The sequence below is a fragment of the Pararge aegeria genome, chromosome 5, assembly GCF_905163445.1.
Source record: "Pararge aegeria chromosome 5, ilParAegt1.1, whole genome shotgun sequence".
Lineage (NCBI taxonomy): Eukaryota > Metazoa > Arthropoda > Insecta > Lepidoptera > Nymphalidae > Pararge > Pararge aegeria.
The window spans coordinates 18,641,745-18,662,126 of NC_053184.1; the positions used below are offsets into that span (position 1 = coordinate 18,641,745).

At 38.5% G+C, this 20,382-nt stretch overlaps 1 protein-coding gene across 1 annotated transcript; it reads right to left on the reverse strand.

The window, feature by feature from the left end:
* Positions 1–749: 749 nt before the first annotated feature.
* Positions 750–16,675, reverse strand: LOC120623983 (serine protease 53-like). The gene is made up of 9 exons (XM_039890281.1): positions 16,468–16,675; positions 15,182–15,371; positions 13,551–13,794; positions 12,209–12,358; positions 11,297–11,447; positions 4,843–5,032; positions 3,499–3,742; positions 2,035–2,184; positions 750–992 (listed from the first exon to the last, which is right to left on the reverse strand). The coding sequence occupies exons 1-9, from the start codon at positions 16,673–16,675 to the stop codon at positions 750–752; spliced, it is 1,770 nt and encodes a 589-aa protein (XP_039746215.1).
* Between the last annotated feature and the right edge of the window lie 3,707 nt (positions 16,676–20,382).

A 20,382-nucleotide genomic window follows, 5' to 3' on the forward strand; every position in this document is an offset into this window, starting at 1 on the left:
TGGGTGGTCGTAAAAAATTATACTTACATATGCTCTAGAGGTACATTATGTACTGTCTCTGAGACTCATCTGTGAAACAAAAATCCAAACAGTTTTGTGAGTAAACCGCTGCCATAGTTTTTACTGAAAGAAATCAACTGACACACAGCCAAGCAAAATTAAAATCATGTGGCTTCTGTAACTTTATTAGGTACGCGTCGCGTAGCGTTGGTACTATGCGTATCTTCAATAGGGTTTTCATTAGATAAATAAACACACACAGAAGGTTTGAATTAGTTCGTATGGAATTATAAATATGCTTCTTTTCTTCTTCTTCTAGGTAATTTTGGACCCACCAATGCATAAGTTTAAAGAATGTGTTAAAACACATTTATAACAGCGAGGTTATTATACAATTGATGAATTTCTTAATGACAAGGTTGCTTGGAAGCATCCGGCTCCGCTTTCATCTCTCACAAGATAGAAAAATGTTGGAAAAGAGCAACTGCTGAGTTTCTTGCCGGCTTCTTCTCGGTAGAATCTGCCTTCCGAACCGGTGGTAGAGTCACTACACACAGACAGACTTGACGTTTCAGAAGTGCTTATATTAGGCCTACTTGAAATAAATGAATTTTGAATTTTGAATTTAAATGAATTTTGAATTTTGAATTTTGATTTAATATTCTTACAGGGTGATTCCTTTTAAAATATATTTCATCCATCCTTCAATATTATTTCGGAATTCTGCTACACGTTGTATGAAAGTATAACTAATTCAAGCAAGCATATTCGTAATCGGTTGTTCCATCTTCATCACATTCAAAATCATCATAAATATCGAGAAAATTATCCCCTTTGTCACTAGTGTTACTATCGATGAAATCACGAATCTCTTTATTATCGACGTTAGTGAATACACTCGGCGCAATATCGAAACCGCACCCTCGTGCAAAAGTACTGATTCCGGCCAGTCTACGACTATTTTCCATCACCGCTGGAGCACCGCCGTCGCCCTAAAAACGAACATAGTTAGCATATTATGAAACTAAAGACTACTAAAGCCGCTCTCACATAAAAGAGCATAAAATGGAAGCAAATTTTTTCTGCGAGATCTTTATTGATAACTTTGGAAAACAATAATAAGTTATAAATTTGTTAAGTATGAGAAGTAATTTTTTTTTCCATTTAATAATATTTTTTCATTTAACGGTGAATGAAAGCAGCGTGTGGAAACCTGTCCTGCATATCTGATGTCGATGATGATGAAATCATTCTAATAGTAAATTCAATCTTTCACAATTCAATCTTTTTCATAATAGTAAATTTATTATGAAACAGATATATTTAGTTAATAAGATGGAAAAACGTCATACTATCATCAGAGCTTTTTCAGTGGAACAGAGCTATACTTTGCGGGGCATGCGAGGAATATGTCCCACAAAGTGCCACTGTCTGTCCATCAACTTGAGGCGTAGGTGTTTAGCCTCATTACATGTACACCAGCAACTACGCCTCTAAGACCTGAACACAGCTATGCTGTTTGGCGGCCGATAGGCGCAGTGATCCAGTGTGGGCAGTGACCCAACTTCCTGAGTCCAAGGCTGTAGGTTCGATTCCTACCACTGGAATTTTTTTGTGTAGGACCATGAATGTTTTTCAGTGTCTGGGTGCTTATCTATATTTTATAAGTATTTATGTATATTATCCATAACAATATTTGTTAGTCATCTTAGTACCCAAAACACAAGCTACGCCTACTTTGGCGCTAGATGGCGAAGTGCGTGTTGTCGATCTATATTTTTTTTTATTATTTATCTATTATTATTATTAAATTCTTTAATCCACACACAAAACAAAATACAAAGAAACACATTTACAAATAAAAAATAATAAAAAACTAGTTTACGTGTGCAAAGGCGGTGTTATCGCTAAAGCGATCTCTCCCAGACAACCTTTGTGCTATCTATTGTGTAGGATAGCGGGAGAAAGTTGATGTAGAAAACTTACAGGTAGTGGCACGCTAACGTAGTGAAGGACGGGTAGCTTTATATATACCTTGCAAGTGCCTTGGCCTCCTTGTCGAATGTTTTCAGCACAGAACAGGTTCCTGGTGATACCCGACTCCGGGTAGCGCGCTTGGCATTGTAAGTTACTTATCACTGGTAGATTCACAAACCTAAGCTCTTCAGATAGGTCATTGCTGATCTGCAACAATGGAATGTTCAAAAGAAACCGACTTTTTTTATTTTAAAAACCGATTTCCTCCAAAAAGAAGGAGGTTTTTATGTATTATATCGGGCATAACATCGTCATTTATATAAGGATTTTACCGAACAACGCTTATACCGAAATGGTCGCATTTAAAATTCTTATAGAAGAAGAGTTTAGGAGGCAGACTCTTCAAAAAATGTCAGCAAAATAACCACGATTACTGTGGCATAAATATGGCTTATGACGCAATCAAACAGCATAACATCACGCTCATACCTCGCGTAATAAATTAGGTTACACCCCAGGTTTGGTATCAAATTTAGTAAGTAGTACTACGTTGCATATTTTTCGCACAAGCTAGGTGTAGAACAGAAGTTTTGATATTTTTTTTTCCACTACAAGTTAGCCCTTGACTGCAGTTACTGACTGGTGGAGAGTGATGATGAAATCCAAGATGTGAACGGGCTAACCGGTTAGGGATATGACAGTTATAATGTTAAATCCATATCGGTTTCTACGAGTCATCATACCGGAACGCTAAATTGCTTGGCGACACGTTTTTGACCGTAGGGCGGTAAATAAAGTCTCCCACCAGAGCAGACCAGAGAAAATTCGGTATTAGCGCATACCAGCATCGAACCCGGGACCTCCAACTTAAAACCAAGAGATTACCATTGCGCCAGGGTGGTCGTTAAGATAAATTTATATTTCATCATCATTAGACGGCCGATTGGCGCAGTTTGCAGCGACCCTGCTTTCTGAGTCCAAGGCCGTGGGTTCGATTCCCACTACTGGAAAATGTTTGTGTGATGAGCATGAATGTTTTTCAGTGTCTGGGGGTTTATATGTATATTGCTATTATTTATGTATATTATTCATAAAAATATTCATCAGTTAGTACCCATAACACAAGCTACGCTTACTTTGGGGCTAGATGGCGATGTGTGTATTGTCGCAGTATATTTATTTTATATTTATTTATTTATTTATTATCATCATTACGTCAACCAATGGACGTCCACTGCTGGACATAAGTCGTCTACCTTGTAGCAGGTTTATCAACGGTGGGTTTGCCGGTGCGAGGTTGGCATTCCAGCGTCTTGGAACTCCAATGTCCATCGGTTCTCCGAGCTATGAGCGATGGAGAGAGCTATGCTTGGAGTCACTCTACGTAATCAAATAATCAGAAGTTAAGAGATCCGTAGATGAACCAGACTGACCGACGTAGCTCAAAGAGTCGCGAAGCTGAAGTGGCAGTGGGCGGAGCACAATTTATATTCGATTAGTTTATATTTAGCTATAGCTTACCCCGTCTGTCCCCCAGCCAGCAACTGTGACTGAGTCTGGTAAATCAGAATTAACAGCTGCCAGAAAAGTAGGCTTTAACTCTCTACTGAACGTGAAAGGGGTGGAGGTCCGTAAGACAGCAATGTCCATGTAATGTTCGCGAGCATCGAAATCCTTAGGAACCATTATTGAGTCAATCGGTATCACCATTCCCTCGCCAAGTCTCCGGCTGCCAGCTCTCACCTCTACCTCATTTGGCTTTGTTCTAGAAATATAAAAAGTATATTACTTTAATTGCATCAGTATCTACAATCCCTATCCCTATACTTACTAATATTATAAATGTGAATGTAAGTTTGTTTGTTACGCTTTCACGCAAAAACTACTTAACCGATCCACATGACACATTGTACACATATTCTTGGAAGTGTTAGAAGTAATATAGGATACTTTTTATCCCGACATTAAGCTCGGTTCCTTTGGGATAGGGGATGAAAGTGTTTGACGATTTTACACCATAACTCCGACAAATTATAACCGATTTAAATGTACTATAGAGGTTATAATATGTGTTTAATTTTGTCCAAACTGTGGTTGGAGATAGAGGACAGAACTCCTCAGCGGACAGCAGCAAACCCCTCATTCAAGGCTTAGCGATACTGAATACTTAAATTTTTTTTAGAACTAGAACTGAATTTAATGCCACATCAAGAAACAAAATCAAACGCAGATGAAGTCGCGGGCAACAGCTAGTATTAACATAAATAAACGTACTTGAACGTATGCTTTCATAACATAATACTGAATGACATGTTAGATTTACCTTTGCATTTGAAGCTTATAAACCAGATTTAATACTACAAGGTTTCTATCGGCATCATCATTATTTTATCTACAGGGCACAGGCCTCCTCTCAGAATAAGAAGAGTTGAGGCCTTAGTCCACCACGCTGGCTTAGTGCGGATCGGTATACTTCACACACCTTCGAGAACTTTAAAGTTTTCTAAACAATTAATGAATTTCTTATTGACAGCGTTGCATGGAAAAAGCCAACACCGCTTTTATCCCACACAGCACAGGAAACTGATTGTTAACTATCTACGCGTCATATGCATGACGAGTTCATAGGAAAAAGAAACGGAGAACGAAGTAGAACATCTTAGCTGAAAGCTACGCCAATGGATTGCAAAAAGCACTCGTTTCCTATACAGAGCCAAGACCACGAATTCAAGTTGCTTTAATGAAAGAATACGGCCCTTTATGAAGAAGAAAAAAAAATTTCATCGTATAAAAACGATCGTCTTCATATAATACCGTCTTATGCGGTAATAATGGGCCCAGTCTAGAAATATATTATTAACCTACTTATCGACACAGTGTGCAGCAGTCAATATGTAATATCTTTCGATGATGGCGCCTGAGCAGAACTTCGTATTCCTAATGAGAATTTGTACTTGATAACTAAAATTATTCTCTTCTTCTTCAGGAATTTCCCCTCCAGCAATCCGTGCGTCAGCCTGTTCTATCACGGTACTGTTCTCGGAGATGTTCTTTTCTGAAATTGGATCATACTTTTAAGATCATAGGTTTATTTATACTAAGTGTTTTTTACGTTTTTTTACTAATCCCATGTGATTCTTTTGTTCTTCAGGGATATAAAGTAGCCTTTGTAATTCTCCGCCCTTTGAACCAGCTCTTTACCAAAAATTAAGTTGATTGGGTTAACTCGTTAGGTAATGTGACGACCGTTACAATCCACATCTGCCATTTTGTTGCGACCTTGGACCGATATTCATCAAATATAGCTTAAAACAAAATTAAGCACTGAACAAAATAATTAATTAAGAAAAAATGGTGGATCGAACGGTCGCCAAATACCAGCCATACAGATAGAGATAAAAGTAGTTTTCGCGACTCATAGTACTATCATTGAATACGTACCCATAAAAACTGACGCTGACGCACTGACCACGAAACAGAGGACCAAGTAAAACAACATGACGTTGGTATGGACGACGATGGTACGATTCTAACCGAGTGACGTTCCGTGCCCAAATGAAAGCTATATTATACTTCTAAAAGGACGGTTCATTTGCATAATATAATAAATTACCCGCATTCATTGAGGTAATTAATGGATTTATATTTTAACATAAGATAATGAATAAATATAGTTTATTATTAAAGCTCGTAATAATAAACTATATTTATTTCGCGACTTGCTTAATATAATTTATTATTTACGCGCGAAGCTGAAGTGGCAATGGGCAGGGCACATAGCTCGGTGAATCGATGGACGTTGGGGTGAATGAATGAATGGCGATCCCGCACCGGTAAACGCGGCGTAGGTTGGCCCCCAACGAGGTGGACAGATGCCATCAGGTGAGTCGCTGGTAGCCGCTGGAGGCAAGCGGCCCAGGACCGTGTATTGTGGAACACCCTACAAAAGACCTATGTCCAGCAGTGGACGTCGATTGGTTGGCATGATGATTAAAGCTCGACTGCTTCATTGGGCGCAATAGCTAGCATGTTCGTTTATGGGGCCGAGAGTCCTAGCACGCTTCTCTAACTTTTCAAGTTATGTGCTTTTCAAGCAATCAAATCATAGCTTGCTTCAACGGTAAAAAAAAAACATTGTGAGGAAACCTACATGCCTGAGAGTTATCCATAACGTTCTCAAAGGTGTTTCAAGTCAACCAATCTGCACTAGGCAACGTGGTGGACTTCGGCCTTAATCCCTTCTTACTGTGGAAGCAGGCCCGTGCCCTGTTGTGGGCCGGTAATGGGTTGATACAAAGACTATGTTTATGGCTCACAAGTTCTTAGTAACGTTTCTAGCTATTGAGATTTTAGGTCCTGAAAACTCCTTAAAAAACGGCGTCTCCGGTGGTTCGGAAAGTTTAAACGCGAAAAAGAACTGCAAAGAAGAATAAATGGGGCAGGGCACAAAAATCTGAACACCGATTTCTCTAGGGTTCTCTAGGTGCTGGAATGGCTACCTCACACAACGTTGGTAGACCCCAAACGAGATGGAAAGATGGCATCAAACAAGTCGCTGGGAGCCGCTGGAACGACACAAGATCGTGCTATTTGGAACTCCGTACACAAGACTTAGTTTCGCAGTGGACGTCCATTGGTTGACAAGCTTATAACGATGAAAGGAAATTATAATAAGTTATTCTTGCGTTTATGTAATCTTAAAACCGAAAAATTTCATAATTCTTTATGTTTGCATATGCGCGCGCGGATTGTTTCCACACTACGTTCTACTACGTCTTTGGTGTTCAGGGTGCGGGATAGCTCCGACATGGTTCTGAAGATGATCGCGGCTAGACTGGAAATTCATTCAAATCGGTCCAGCCGTTTAGGAGTAGTTCAGTGACATATGTTGTTATTGATGCCGCATTCTTTCCTTTTTAATATAATCAAATTTATTTATTCATGTAGTCCAATCACAGGCACTTATGAAGCGATCATACATATTTGTTTACATAATTGTAATCCCCTTACAATAACTTCGTTCGCCAACTTAAATCTAAAGCTACGACGGTTCCGAACGCGCCCTGGTCTAAGAAGAGCCCACAACAAACTTAGCCGGGTAAATTTTTGTTCTTGTTATCACCATCTCACAGTAAATTTATATTAAGCTATGAAGCTAGAGCAATTCACACCCTAGCTTTTTTATCGTTTAAGTAATCCTTAATTTTATAATAGGATTTTTCTGTAAGCTTACGTTTTATGTAAATTTTGAACTTATTGAGAGACATCTCAAAGATGATAATTGATTGTAAAGTTCAGCTTTTATATTTTTTTTTTTTTGAATGAATGAAGTCACTTTTATTGTACACCACCTAAAAAAACAAGAAAAATTATTTTAAAAAAAATTACTTGATAGAAGCAGGCGTTACTTTTCGGAAATCCATGGAAATTGAACTTAAAAACTATTATTAGATTCATTGTAAAGTCAACGTTACGAGGATGCTCCGGTTTCGGAGCGAAACGTGCGTAGAGGGTACATTGCCGAAGATCTGTTTGGTGTGGAGTATGAGGATTGAAGAATTCATAAATTACACCATCCAAATTCGCGTGCTTTTCGCGGTGTATAGCAAATTTAGCTTAATTTTCACAATCCTCTTGGAATGAAAAGGGTTTAGGGTTTAGGGTGTAACTACATAATAATAATAGCCTTTATTAACAATCTTAAAAATTACACTTCAAATAACGGGATTTTTTTACACGCATATCTCTGAAAAGTGACGTTAACGTAAAAAAACTAAAAAAAGTAAGTAATAAATAACTATCTTTGTGACAACTAACATTAAACAAACAATATAATTAATGAGTTAATATTAATTTATTCCTCGATATCTCGAATACCCATATTCAGTGAGTTTATAAATATAGTAACATATTAAATCAAGGCCCACATTCACGAATCAAATGACAACAGCGACAAGAGAATAATAACGTATAGTCATCAATTGACGCGTGTTCTGTTTGCGATGAACGTACGAGTACATAGTCTGTGCTCAGAAGAATAATTTGAGCAATTGGCGAAATGGATGTAAATCTTGAAACTAACCCTGTATGTAGTTTTTGTTTTTACCTATTCTATTTTCAGTTATATTTGTATTAATGCTATGTGTTTTTTTTTAAGTGTTATTTTGTAATTTTTTAGAAATAATTTATTTTATTTCTTCGCAATCGAAATAAAAAAAGAGAGTCATAAAGACGATATTATCGCTCATTTAAAATCAGCTTTAGATCTGACTTAACTTATATTATAACTTTGTTGTTAGGTACGCGTCGCATAGCATAGCTACTATCCAAGTGTCGTTCCTTTATCTTCAATGTGGTTGTTATAACTACACTTAAAATGTTTTGAATTAGTTTGTATGGAAGAATAAATATGCTTAATAATATTTTTTCAGGGTGATTTCTTATAAGAAATACTTATGCACCCATCATCAGCATTTCGCAATTCGATTACACGTTGTTTATTTAGCCAGAAGTTGTACAGTATGATATATTCGAAACTTTACCGCCGAATAAGCGTAACCGACGAATTTAAAATTTTCCAAAAGAATTTTAAAAAAAAGGTTTAAGTTTACTTTCAAAAGCAAAATTTTTGATTTGTCGGTTAGACGCTAATTCAGTAAAGTGCCAATATTATAGAATAGAGATATTAAGATAAAATATGAGTTTATCTACGGGTTCAACGGATTTAATTGGTATGGTACTTTAATATTAGAGGCATGAACTATTAGATAAATTAATTATAGTTTTATTTAGTCTTTTTTGGTCCTAAGTTCGTTTCCCGAGTCGGACCAAAAATTTTGTTAATTTTTGTGTATTTTCTGTTCCAAGAATTGCAGTAGTCGGTCCTTGTTATTGTCACTTATGATAATAGTAGTAAAATCTCACCAACCTATATTGGAGAAGCGTGGTGGGTTTATGCTCTAAAACCGACTCCCCTATGAGAGACGGAGCCTATGCCCGGCAATTGGACGTTAGGAGGAGCGTGGTGGGTATATGCTCTAAAACCGACTCCCCTATGAGAGACGAAGCCTATGGCCGGCATTTCGACGTTAGGAGAAGCGTGGTGGGTCTATGCCCTAAAACTGACTCCCCTATGAGAGACGAAGCCTATGCCCGACAATTGGACGTTAGGATAAGCGTGGTGGGTATATGCTCTAAAACCGACTCCCCTATGAGAGACGAAGCCTATGCTCGGCATTTGGACGTTAGGAGAAGCGTGGTGGGTATATGCTCTAAAACCGACTCCCCTATGAGAGACGAAGCCTATGCTCGGCATTTGGACGTTAGGAGAAGCGTGGTGGGTATATGCTCTAATACCGACTCCCCTATGAGAGACAAAGCCTTTTGAACTTTTATTGGCTGAGAAAAATTATGATGATATTTCGTAAAAGACTGATGAATCAACAGACATACTGACTTTTATAAGTTTGTTTTATTTCATTTAATCCCATGCACGGGATAACACGTGTTTATCCACCTACATCACAAAAATATCAATTTCATTAGAGTGTAATTTTTTGATATATTATACCATTCGATTCTGCCTACGAGGGATCACTTCAAGCGATTGGGCCAATAAAAGCGATAGCTCAGTGGTTAAAGCTTCGGCTTCCCTTTCGGGGTGACCGAGTTCAATCCCCGGCACCCACCTCTAATGATATATATATATATTGATATTTATATACATATACATAAATATATATGTTTTTACTATATATATGTAGTATTAGTATGTATTGTATATGTAATGTTTATAATTAGCACAATTTAAGTATTGCACTATCCCGTTTTCTCTAATATGTTTCTTCAACCAAAGGTTGTCTGGAGGAGATCGCTTCAAGCGATAAGGCCGTCTTAGTGCATATGTATATTATCGTTTTTTTTTTTGTTAACCTGGTTTTATATTTGTATGTGCAATAAAGACTTTTTCTTCTTCTTCTCTAACTTTTCGAAGTCTATTTCCGGAGATTTAAGAAATTAAAAATACCACTTGCTTTAACGGTAAAGAAAAACAGTTTTAGGAAACCAGCATGCCTCAACGTTCTCCATTACGTTCTCAGAGGTGTGTAAAGTGTACCAATCTGCACTTGGCCAGCGTGGTAGCCTAAGGCCTAAACTCTCCTCATTCTCAGAGGATACCCGTGCCCTGTAGTGGGCCCGTAATGGTTGGATCGTAATAATGTTCATGAAAAGGCCATCTTTTGTATTCAACTTTCTTCTATACAAATTAAATTAAAAAAAAAATCTTGAATGTATAAAGTCCCATCTGCAAAGGTAAGGTAAAGCGAGGAAATAAACAAAAACATAATCACAGGTTTCTTTATTATACTATACAATAAATATTATTTCAAATACTACGAATATCTGTAAATGTATTTTGTAAAAGTGACGTCTGTCAGCAAGCTACGGTCGCAAGCCTGTTGTGAAAAATGTAATCATCCTGCGGAACACAGCAATTCAACTAACCGGCAGAAAAGAAGATGGCGGTAGAACCTTCTTCTCCAGGCGAGGTTTGTCATAAAAACAAAGCATTGTGGCCAAAGCACAGAAAAAATCTGAGTTAGCGGCCCTTTGACAAATTGTTAAATAATATAGTTACAATTACGTACTTAACGGAACTTCTACTAGCTAAAGAGTTCGGCAACAAAGGATTTTTATAATTATTATTATTAATAATTATCAAATTAATGTAATGTTACTTTTTGCACCTTGAACAATAATCTTCGTGGGTCGTTCTAGTGGATTCGAAAGTTGGATTTCCGAAATTATTATATAATAAAAACGTGTAAATTCTAACCGAAATAACAATTCTCAGGCTTTAGAGGTACATTATTTACTTTCTCTGAGACATCAGTGAAACCGAAATCCTAACAGTTTTGTGAGTAAACCACTGCCATAGTTTTTATTGAAAGAAATCAGACACATAGCCCAAACATCACAAGCAAAATTACAATCATGTTACTCCTGTCACTTTATTAGATACGCGTTGCGTAGCATAGGTACTGTGCGCGTGACGTTATTTTATCTTGAATAGGGTTGTCAATAGTAAACACATAGAAGGTTTGATTTCGTTCGTATGGAAATATAAATATGGTTCTTTTCATTTAATATTTTTACAGAATGGCCTTTTATGAAATATACTTATGCATCCTTCAATATTATTTCGTAATTCTGTAAGACGTTGTATATAGATATAACTATTTTAAGCATTCATATTCGTAATCGGTTGTTCCATCTTGATTACATTAATAAATATCAAGAAATTTTTTCCCTTAGTCACTTGTGTTACTATCGATGAAATCACGAATCTCTTTATTATTGACGTTAGTGAATACACTAGGTGCAATATCGAAACCGCACCCTCGGGCAAAAGAACTGATTCCGACCAGTCTAGTAGTATTTGTCATCGTCGCTGGGGCGCCGCCGTCGCCCTAAAAACGGACATAGTTAGCATATTATGTATGGCCGTTCTCACATAAGAAAGCATTAAATGGAATAAATAATAAGTTATAAAGCAAGGTATAAGAGGTAATTATGGCTTTGTAAATATTTTTTTTATCAACTCAAAGAGTTTCATATCTTGTGATCAACGGGAAACATCGTGAGGGAACCTGTCCTGCATATCTGATGTCGATGATGCTGAAATCATTCTAACATATCTTTTTCATAATAGTAAATGTATTATGGAAAAGATATATTTAGTTAATTGGATGAAAAAATACATTAGATACTGCTAGCTTTTTCAGTGGTATCTGATGGTTATTAAAAATCCATCGCCTATGAACAGAACAATACTTTGCGGGGCATGCAAAGAACCCGTCTTACAAAATGCCGCTGTCTGTCCATAAACGTAGGTTGGTAGCCTCATTACCTGTACACCAGCAACCACCAACTGGCGCAGCAGGCAGACCCTGATTTCTGAGTCCAAGGCTGAGGGTTCGATTCCCACCGCTGGAAAAATTTTGTGTTATGACCATGAATGTTTTTCAGGGTCTGGCTATTTTTCTTATTTTACATGTATTTATATATATTATTCATAAAAATATTCGTTAGTCATCATAGTACCCAAAACACAAGCCTACTTTACCTATATGACGATGTTTATTTATTTTTACATTATTTATTTATTGGACGTATATTAATTTGGTGAAGGAAACTTAGCTGAGTGAAGGACGGGTAGTTTTATATATACCTTGCAAGTGCCTTGGCCTCCTACACGAGTGTTTTCAGCACAGAACAGGTGCCTGGTGATACTTGACTCCGGGTAGCGCGTTTGGCATTGTAAGTTACTTATCACTGGTAGATTCACAAACCTGAGCTCTTCAGATAGGTCATTGCTGATCTGCAACAACAGAATGTTCAAAAGAAACTAAACCACCCTTTTTTTTTAATAACCGACTTCCTCGAAATCAACTACGATTATTTTATTTTTTCCACTACAAACTTGATTGCATTGACTGATGGTAAGTGATGATGCAATCTAAGATGTGAACGGGCTAACCGGTTAGTGATATGATAGTTTTAATGTTAAACCCACACCTCTTATCGTTTTCTACGAGTCATCATACCGGAACGCTAAATTGCTTGACGGCACTTTGTCGGTAGGGTGGTTACCAGAGCCTCCCACCAGAGCAGGCCAGAGGGAATTCGGAATTTGCACCTACAGGGTATCAAACCTGGGCCTCCAACTTAAAATGGACATAGGTCTTTCGTAGGGAGTTCCAAATACCACGGTCTTTTGCCGACCCAGCGGCTTTCTACGCCTCGCTTGATATTATTGGTTGGCGCAGGTGGCAGCGACCCTGCTTTTTGCGTCCAAGGCCGTGGGTTCGATTCCCACATCCGGAAGAACGTTTGTGTGATGAACATGAATGTGTTTCAGTGTCTGGGTTGTTATCTGTATATTATAAGTATTTATGTATATTATTATTATTATTATTAAACTCTTTATTTGTATACCACAACATTTAAAATATAACAAAAACAGAAACATCGAAAGAAGTAGTAATACAAAAGGCGGCCTTATCGCTTAATAGCGATCTCTGCCAGGCAACCTTAGAATTAGGAAAAAAAAAGAAGAGGAGAATAGACTGCTGGTGGTACAAATATTAAAATACATACATATATATATATTATATTATATATATTATATTCATAAAAATATTCATCAGCTATCTATGTACCCAAACACAAGCTACGCTTTTTTTGGGGCTAGATGGCGATGTGTCTATTCTTGTAGACACATCGCCATCTAGCCTAGCTATTTATTATTTATTATTATTATTTATCATCCGTCTACCTCATAGCAGGTCTATCAACGATGCATTTACCGGTGCGAGATTGGCATTCCATCTTGGAACTCTAATGTCCATCGATTCTCCGAGCTATTGGCGCTGGAGAGAGCTATGCTTGGAGTAACTCTATCTACTAGTTCCGTAGACGAACCAGAGTGACCGATGTAGCTCAAAGATTCGCGAAGCTGAAGTGCAGAGCACAATTTATATTCGATAAGTTTATATTTAGCTATACATTACCCCATCTGTCCCCCAGCCAGCAACTGTAATTGTATCTGGTAACTCAGAATTAACAGCTGCCAGAAAAGTAGGTTTTAACTCTCTACTGAACGTGAAAGGGGTGGAGGTCCGTAAGACAGCAATGTCCATGTAATGTTCTCGAGCATCGAAATCCTTAGGAACCGTTATTGAGTCAATCGGTATCTCCATTCCCTCGCCAAGTCTCCGGCTGCCAGCTCTCACCTCTACCTCATTTGGCTTCGTCCTAGAAACATCAAAAGTATATAACTTTAATTGCATTAGTATCTACAATATTAACATAAATCGATGATATTTTTTGAGAGAAGTACATACAGCCTTTGTGGATCTGATTGAATGCTTTCATAACATAATAATGGGCTCATAATGATGGGCAAAGTAGAGGGCAAATGACGTGTTGGAAGGAGGAAGAAGTCATGGCTGCGCAACATCTGTGAATGGACCAATATTTTAAATATAGAAACATTGTTTCGCTTGGCGCAAAGCCGCAAGAAGTTCGCTGAGCTGACGGCCAACCTCCAGTAGTGGAGAGACACAAAAATAGAGAGAGAGATAGATAACATAATACTGAATGACAAATTAGATTTACCTTTAAAGAGTGCTTATAAACCAGATTTATTACTACAAGGTTTCTATCGTCACCATCATTATCATTATCTACAGGGCACGGATCTCCTTTTAGAATGAGAAGGGTTGAGGCTGAAGTCCACCACGCTGGCTTAGTGCGGATCGGTATACTCAAAGGTGTGTGACTTTTGAGAACTTTGAAAATTTCTATACAATTAATGAATTCCTTAATGACATTGTTGCATCATCATCATCATCTCAACCAATTGACGTCCACTGCTGGACATAGGTCTTTTGTAGGGAGTTCCACAATGTGCGGTCCTGGGCCGCTTGCCTCAAGCGGCTCGCAGCTATTCGCCTGATGTCATCTGTCCACCTCGTTGGGGGCCGACCTACGCTGCGTTTAACGGTACTGGGTTGCCATTCCAGCACCTTGAGACCCCAACGTCCATCAGTTCTCCGAGCTATGTGCTCCGCCCATTGCCACATCAGCTTCGCTGATTACGGTAACTCTAGTTCTTCTACGGATCTCCTCATTTCTGATTTGTTCACGCAGAGGTACTCCTAACATAGCTCTCTCCATCGCCCGCTGAGAGACTCTGAGCCTTCTTATGAGGCCCATAGTTAGCGACCATGTCTCTGATCCGTAAGTCGTAAGTGGCACCACGCACTGTTCGAAGACTTTAGTCTTCAGGCACTGGGGGATTTTAGACGAGGAAGATTCCATTGATGCATGGAAGAAGCCAACTCCGCTTTCATCCCACTCAGCATAGAAAACTGATTTATAACAATACACATCCATTATCTACGTAAGGAAAAGAAAAAGCGTGGAACGAAGACCATCCTGGCTGAAACCTTCGCCAATTGTTTGCAAGAAGCACTCGTTACCTATTCAGAGCCAAGATCAAGGATTCAAGTTGCCATAATGAGCGCCAACCTTGGCAAGAAGATGGCATTTTATGAAGAAGAAGAAGAAAGTTCATCGTATAAAAACTGTATAAAAACGGTGGTAGTAGGCCCAGTCTAGAAATATATTATTAACCTACCTATCGACGCAGTGTGCAGCAGTCAATATGTTATTTGGATTTATGATGGCGCCTGAGCAGAACTTCGTATCCCTAATGAGAATTTGTACTTGATAACTAAAATTATTCTCGAATTCTTCAGGAATTTCCCCTCCAGTAATCCGTGCCTCAGCGTGTTCTATCAGGGTACTGTTCTCGGAGATGTCCTTTTCTGAAAATGGATCAAATTTTTTACTAGCTGTTTTTACGTTTATTTACGAATACCGCTTGATTCTTTTGTTCTTCAGGGATAGAAAGTAGCCTTTGTAATTCTCCGCCCTTTGAACTAGTTCTTTACCAAAAATCAAGTCGATTGGTTTCTTAATTAGCGCATAAAGAAATGAACTCATATTTAAAATTATTCATGAAGGTCAAGGTCTATATGGTCATTTTTATAAAACGTGCTAGCGCGATGCAGAGTTTGTTGCCTCCCGTCCAGCTGAATTTTACAAGAAGGGGAACAATAACCTTTGTGGTGCCATTTACTTAGGTAATGTGGGGACAGTACCCATATTGAGGTAGTCGTGAAAAAATATGTAATCCGCCATTTTGTGGCGACATAGGACCGATTTTTATCTAACATAGCTCAGAACACTGCCGACTTATGATCCTTTCAAATAAAAAACTCAATCGAATTCTGTTCATCTGTTCGGGAAAACACACACACAATGAAGCACGCACACGCACACAGGAAGACAAACACACACAAACACACGCCAACAGACACGTCTTACTTACAACACCCCGTCGTTGTTGCCTTGGGGTTTAAAAAGTTCTTGAAAACTCCGCAGAAGGATGCTGATGATGAGCTGATGGCGTAATTAGCATGTGCGTGGAAAAAATGGTGGATCGAACGGTCGCTAAATACCAGCCAAACAGATAGGGTTAAAAGTAGTTTTCGCGACTCATAGATTATCATAGAATACGTACCCAGAAACACTGACGCTGACGCACTGACCACGAAACAGAGGACCAAGTAAAACAACATGACGTTGGATGGAACGATCCTAATCGAGTGACGTTCTATGCACACAAGAAAGCTATATTATACTTCTCAAAGGACGGTTCATTTGCATAATATTAGGTTTTTACCTATGAAATTGCCGTTTTGTATGGAATAAGTGAAAGTACTTTTTTAAAACTTATTTATTTCTGTTATTCAAAGTACTCACCCATGCAATCGACGTATCTTTGCCAACACATCGGCAGGCTGGACGGGTGGCAACAAACTCTTCAAAGGCATTTTTCTCGGGAATTGAATCTGTTACCCCATAAAATGTTGTCTAAATTTTGGAAAAAGTAATAGTCGGCAGGTGCAAGGTCTGGTGAGTATGGCAGATGAGGGAGAGCTTCCAACGCCAGCTCTTGCAGCTTGGAAACTGTCTGTTGCGCAGTATGGAGTCGCGCGTTGTGGTGAAGGAGCCGTGGGGACGACAGATTGACCAAAGCTGGTTGCAGATGTGCAAGCTTCTCCATCATTCTCTCCAGTTTTTCACAGTACACATCTGCAGTAATGCTAATGCTGTTTTGTAAAAAGCTGTGGTGAATCACACCCGCACTAGACCACCAAACAGTGATCATCACCTTTTCAGTGGTAATTTTTGGTTTAGAGCATTGCTTTGGTGCTTAACCAGGTTCTAACCAACTTGCTGAGCGCCTTCGATTGTCGAACAGAATCCATAAATTGAAAACCAATAACGGGTTGTGTGTTCGTTTGTACGTACAGTTCTCTCCGTACACGTTTTTTATGTTAGGTACCGTTTGTGTCGCGTTGGTGTGTGACGCAACTCATATTCCATAAAAACACGAAGTTTTAAAGTATCCATTATGACGAAAAATATTCAAATGTACTGAAAACAAAATCAAAGAACGAAAGACTGAGTTTGTACAAAGAATGTCATGGTTTTAAGAAAAAATTAATTTGAATTTAGAAAACCGAGCCATTAATAACTTTTTTTTTTGAAATGACAACCAGGTACTGAAGAACGGCAATTTCATAGGTAAAGACCTATTATAATCGATTACCCGCATCGATTATTAGGTGATTAGTGGATTGATAATTTGTCATAAGATAATGAATAAATGCAGGTTATTCATAAAGAATAAATGCAGGTATGCAAATTAATTATGAAAATTAAGCTTAATTTGCTGTACTTCGCGAAAGGCAGGAGAGTTCTTTGCTTATGCTAATCGTTCGAACCCAACTTGACATAGACAACTGTGTAATACATGGCGTATAAAATATTTAGGCAAATCGCCACTAAATTTCTAAGTCTGACGCAAGATTGCCATAATGTTTTTTTTGTTTTGAGCAGGATATATTTCATTGGGCGTCTTAGCCTACCCAATGCCTGCTGAAAACAAAAAAAATAATCTTCAACTTCATAATCTTATTTTTCCGTCGTCATTCGACAATAGAACAGCAAGACGCCGTCAGCAGTGACATCCTTATTTGGTTGGTATTTGTTGTTGTCAACATCGTGGTTGATATTCGATGTTGACAGTCAATCAACTCGTATGAAAACTGTTTAATTAACCCTTCTGATGCGTACTGCTGAGGTGTGGAACGCCCTTTCGGCATCTGTATTTCTTGTCACAGTTAACTTGAACACCATCAAGGTAAGAGTGAATTGGCATTTTCTTGGCACACCCGAATAGATTTTGCGCGCGCAAACTATATGTATATCCTGTGAAAATTCTAACGACATCCTTACTTTGTTGACCGACAATCAACTTGTATGAAAACTTTTTTATACACAAAAAAATTTCCACTTGAAAGAATTAGGTTTATCACTCTTGTGAAAAACATATTAATGTTTTTAATAATACGGGCAAGAACTATCTGGCCTTGCCTGGAAAATGCCTTCATTCACTCTTACCTTGAAGGTACTGAAGTTAAATGTGTCAGGATTTAAAGAATGAATTAGAATGGAATGGCTAAACAATGACTTATTTATATTAAAAAAATAAAATAAGTTTACCTACTAACATAGTTTATAAGTATGTAATACTAACAAATACTCGTAAGTCTTGTTTACTTGAAATAAAATTTTATTATTAGGTATTATTATATCGAGGACCGATGACAATACACTAAGGGTCCGTTCACACAGACCGGCTCGGAGAGCATCGGCCTGCTTTTTTCTTTTCACACAGACCGGGTCGTATACGCTTGGAATTGGCCGGAGCGGAGCCGCCAACTATTTCACATCGACCGGCTGGAAGAGATCTGAAAGCGGGTGCGGCTGCGCGAGCGAGAAAGAGCACGCAAGCGGAGCCGGTCGGCTCCTTTTATTACTTCACACGAAGCGCGTTCAGGCATTTTTAATGACAAAAAAGGTGCAAATGCAAAAATAAACTTTACTACAATCACTCAAAACACTGTTTCCAACGTGATAAAAATCTGCTCTCCTCTCCGAGCCGGTCTGTGTGAACGGACCCTTAATTGGTAATATTATTCCATTTTTCAAAATGCAAAATAAGATTTTTGGCTTGAATGATATTAATTTTAATTTCGGACCCATTATCTTTAGCCGGTTTCTCTAATATCAACAAATTAGGTGAATGGATTACCGATTAATTTTGCTCTAATAAAAATAATAGTTTCAAAAACTAAAATACACGTGGGGGGTTCTTATCTCGAAGGACCTAGATATGTTCAGTTTTACCTATAGTTACACAAATTCGGCAACAAGCAATAAAAGAACTACTCAGTTACTGGAACGTCCAGGTTACGCAGCAGTCTTATTCCAGCTGATTGAGCACGGCACAACACAAAACTAATGAAGAAAAGGACTTGAACTACGCCTGGAGCAATTGTTATGTAATAGGTTTTGATTTTTGATGTCGTTACGAACGAGCGTTGTTTCGAACAATGGCGATAGTCTATGCGTTTCCGACCGCTAGGAGCGCTGGTGGTGCCTTGTGCCACCGGGCATTCGGCCAATCAGCGATCGCCGGAACGGAACCATAGTAAGCAGTAGTGAACTCAATATTACCAGTTGCAAAAATTGGATAACTATGGTTTGAATACTGAACAACACGCTAATTTCAAAAATAAACTAAAGTAAATAGTAGAAATAGTTTGGTTTTTATATCAAGCGTATTTTTTTTTGAACTATTGGTTTTTGCATATCCATTTTTCCGGTCTTTTCAGCCACGGTGGCAATCCACAGGGAAATTTTCAACCGAGTGCAGATGTTCTAGCGCACATGTTTGTTATACAAACATAGTTGCACTCACTCACTCACTCTCTCGAGATTAGGTTAGGACCGACTGCTAAAAGTGCTGTCCGAAGCGCGGAGGTGAATCATGGTCAATTTACAAACAGTAGGCTGGTACTAGAAGAGCTGATAACGCATTTGGTAGGAGCTCGACTTTACTTAAGGGGGGCCTTCGAATCCCCACCTCTAACCTATAAACAAGGGGCTGGCATAAGTCGAGAAACATTTACCACTGTTAAATATTAGAAGCACCATCATCTTCATTATCATATAAACTCATTACCGGTCCACTACGGGGCCCGTCTTCTTCCACAATGAGAGGGGGTTAAGGCTGTATGCCACCAAGGCCCAGTGTGAATTGCTGGACTCCACACAACTTTGAGAACATTATGCAGAACTCTCAGGCATGCTGGTTTTCCTCACGATGTTTTTTTTGCAAGTCATGTTATATTTTAATTACTTAAAACGCACATAACATAGAAAAGTTAGAGGCTTGGCCCCCCGAAAGTGAAGCCGAGCTCCTGCCCACTGGGCTATTACCACTTCTAAGGATGCGATGTTTCATAGTATGCATAAAAAAGATAATTTCGAAAGTTCGATTCCCGACAGGGGCAAATAGGGATTTTATTATGTCGGCAATTGGCATTGGCTGGTTACCACCCTACAGACAAAGACGTGCCGCTAAGCGATTTTGTGTTCCGATGCAATTGACGGCCGACTGGCGCAGTGGGCAGCGACCCTGTTTTTTGAGTCCAAGGCCGTGGGTTCGATTCCCACAACTGGAAAATGTTTGTGTGATGAGCAATAAGTGTTTTTCAGTGTCTGGGTGTTTATATGTATTTTCTAAGTATTTATGTATATATAATTTATAAAAATATTCATCAGTCATCTTAGTACCCATAACACAAGCTATGCTTACTTTGGGGCTAGGTGGCGATGTGTGTATTGTCGTAGTATATT

Excerpts from the sequence above, each read along its gene's own strand:
- LOC120623983 (XM_039890281.1), bottom strand. The coding sequence starts at position 16,675 with ATGGAGAAGCTTGCACATCTGCAACCAGCTTTGGTCAATCTGTCGTCC. Across the intron at positions 15,372-16,467 it reads TTTAGACAACATTTTATGGG|AAAAGGACATCTCCGAGAAC; the intron begins GTAACAGATTCA and ends ATCCATTTTCAG. Across the intron at positions 12,359-13,550 it reads CTGGCTGGGGGACAGATGGG|ATCAGCAATGACCTATCTGA; the intron begins GTAATGTATAGC and ends CTGTTGTTGCAG.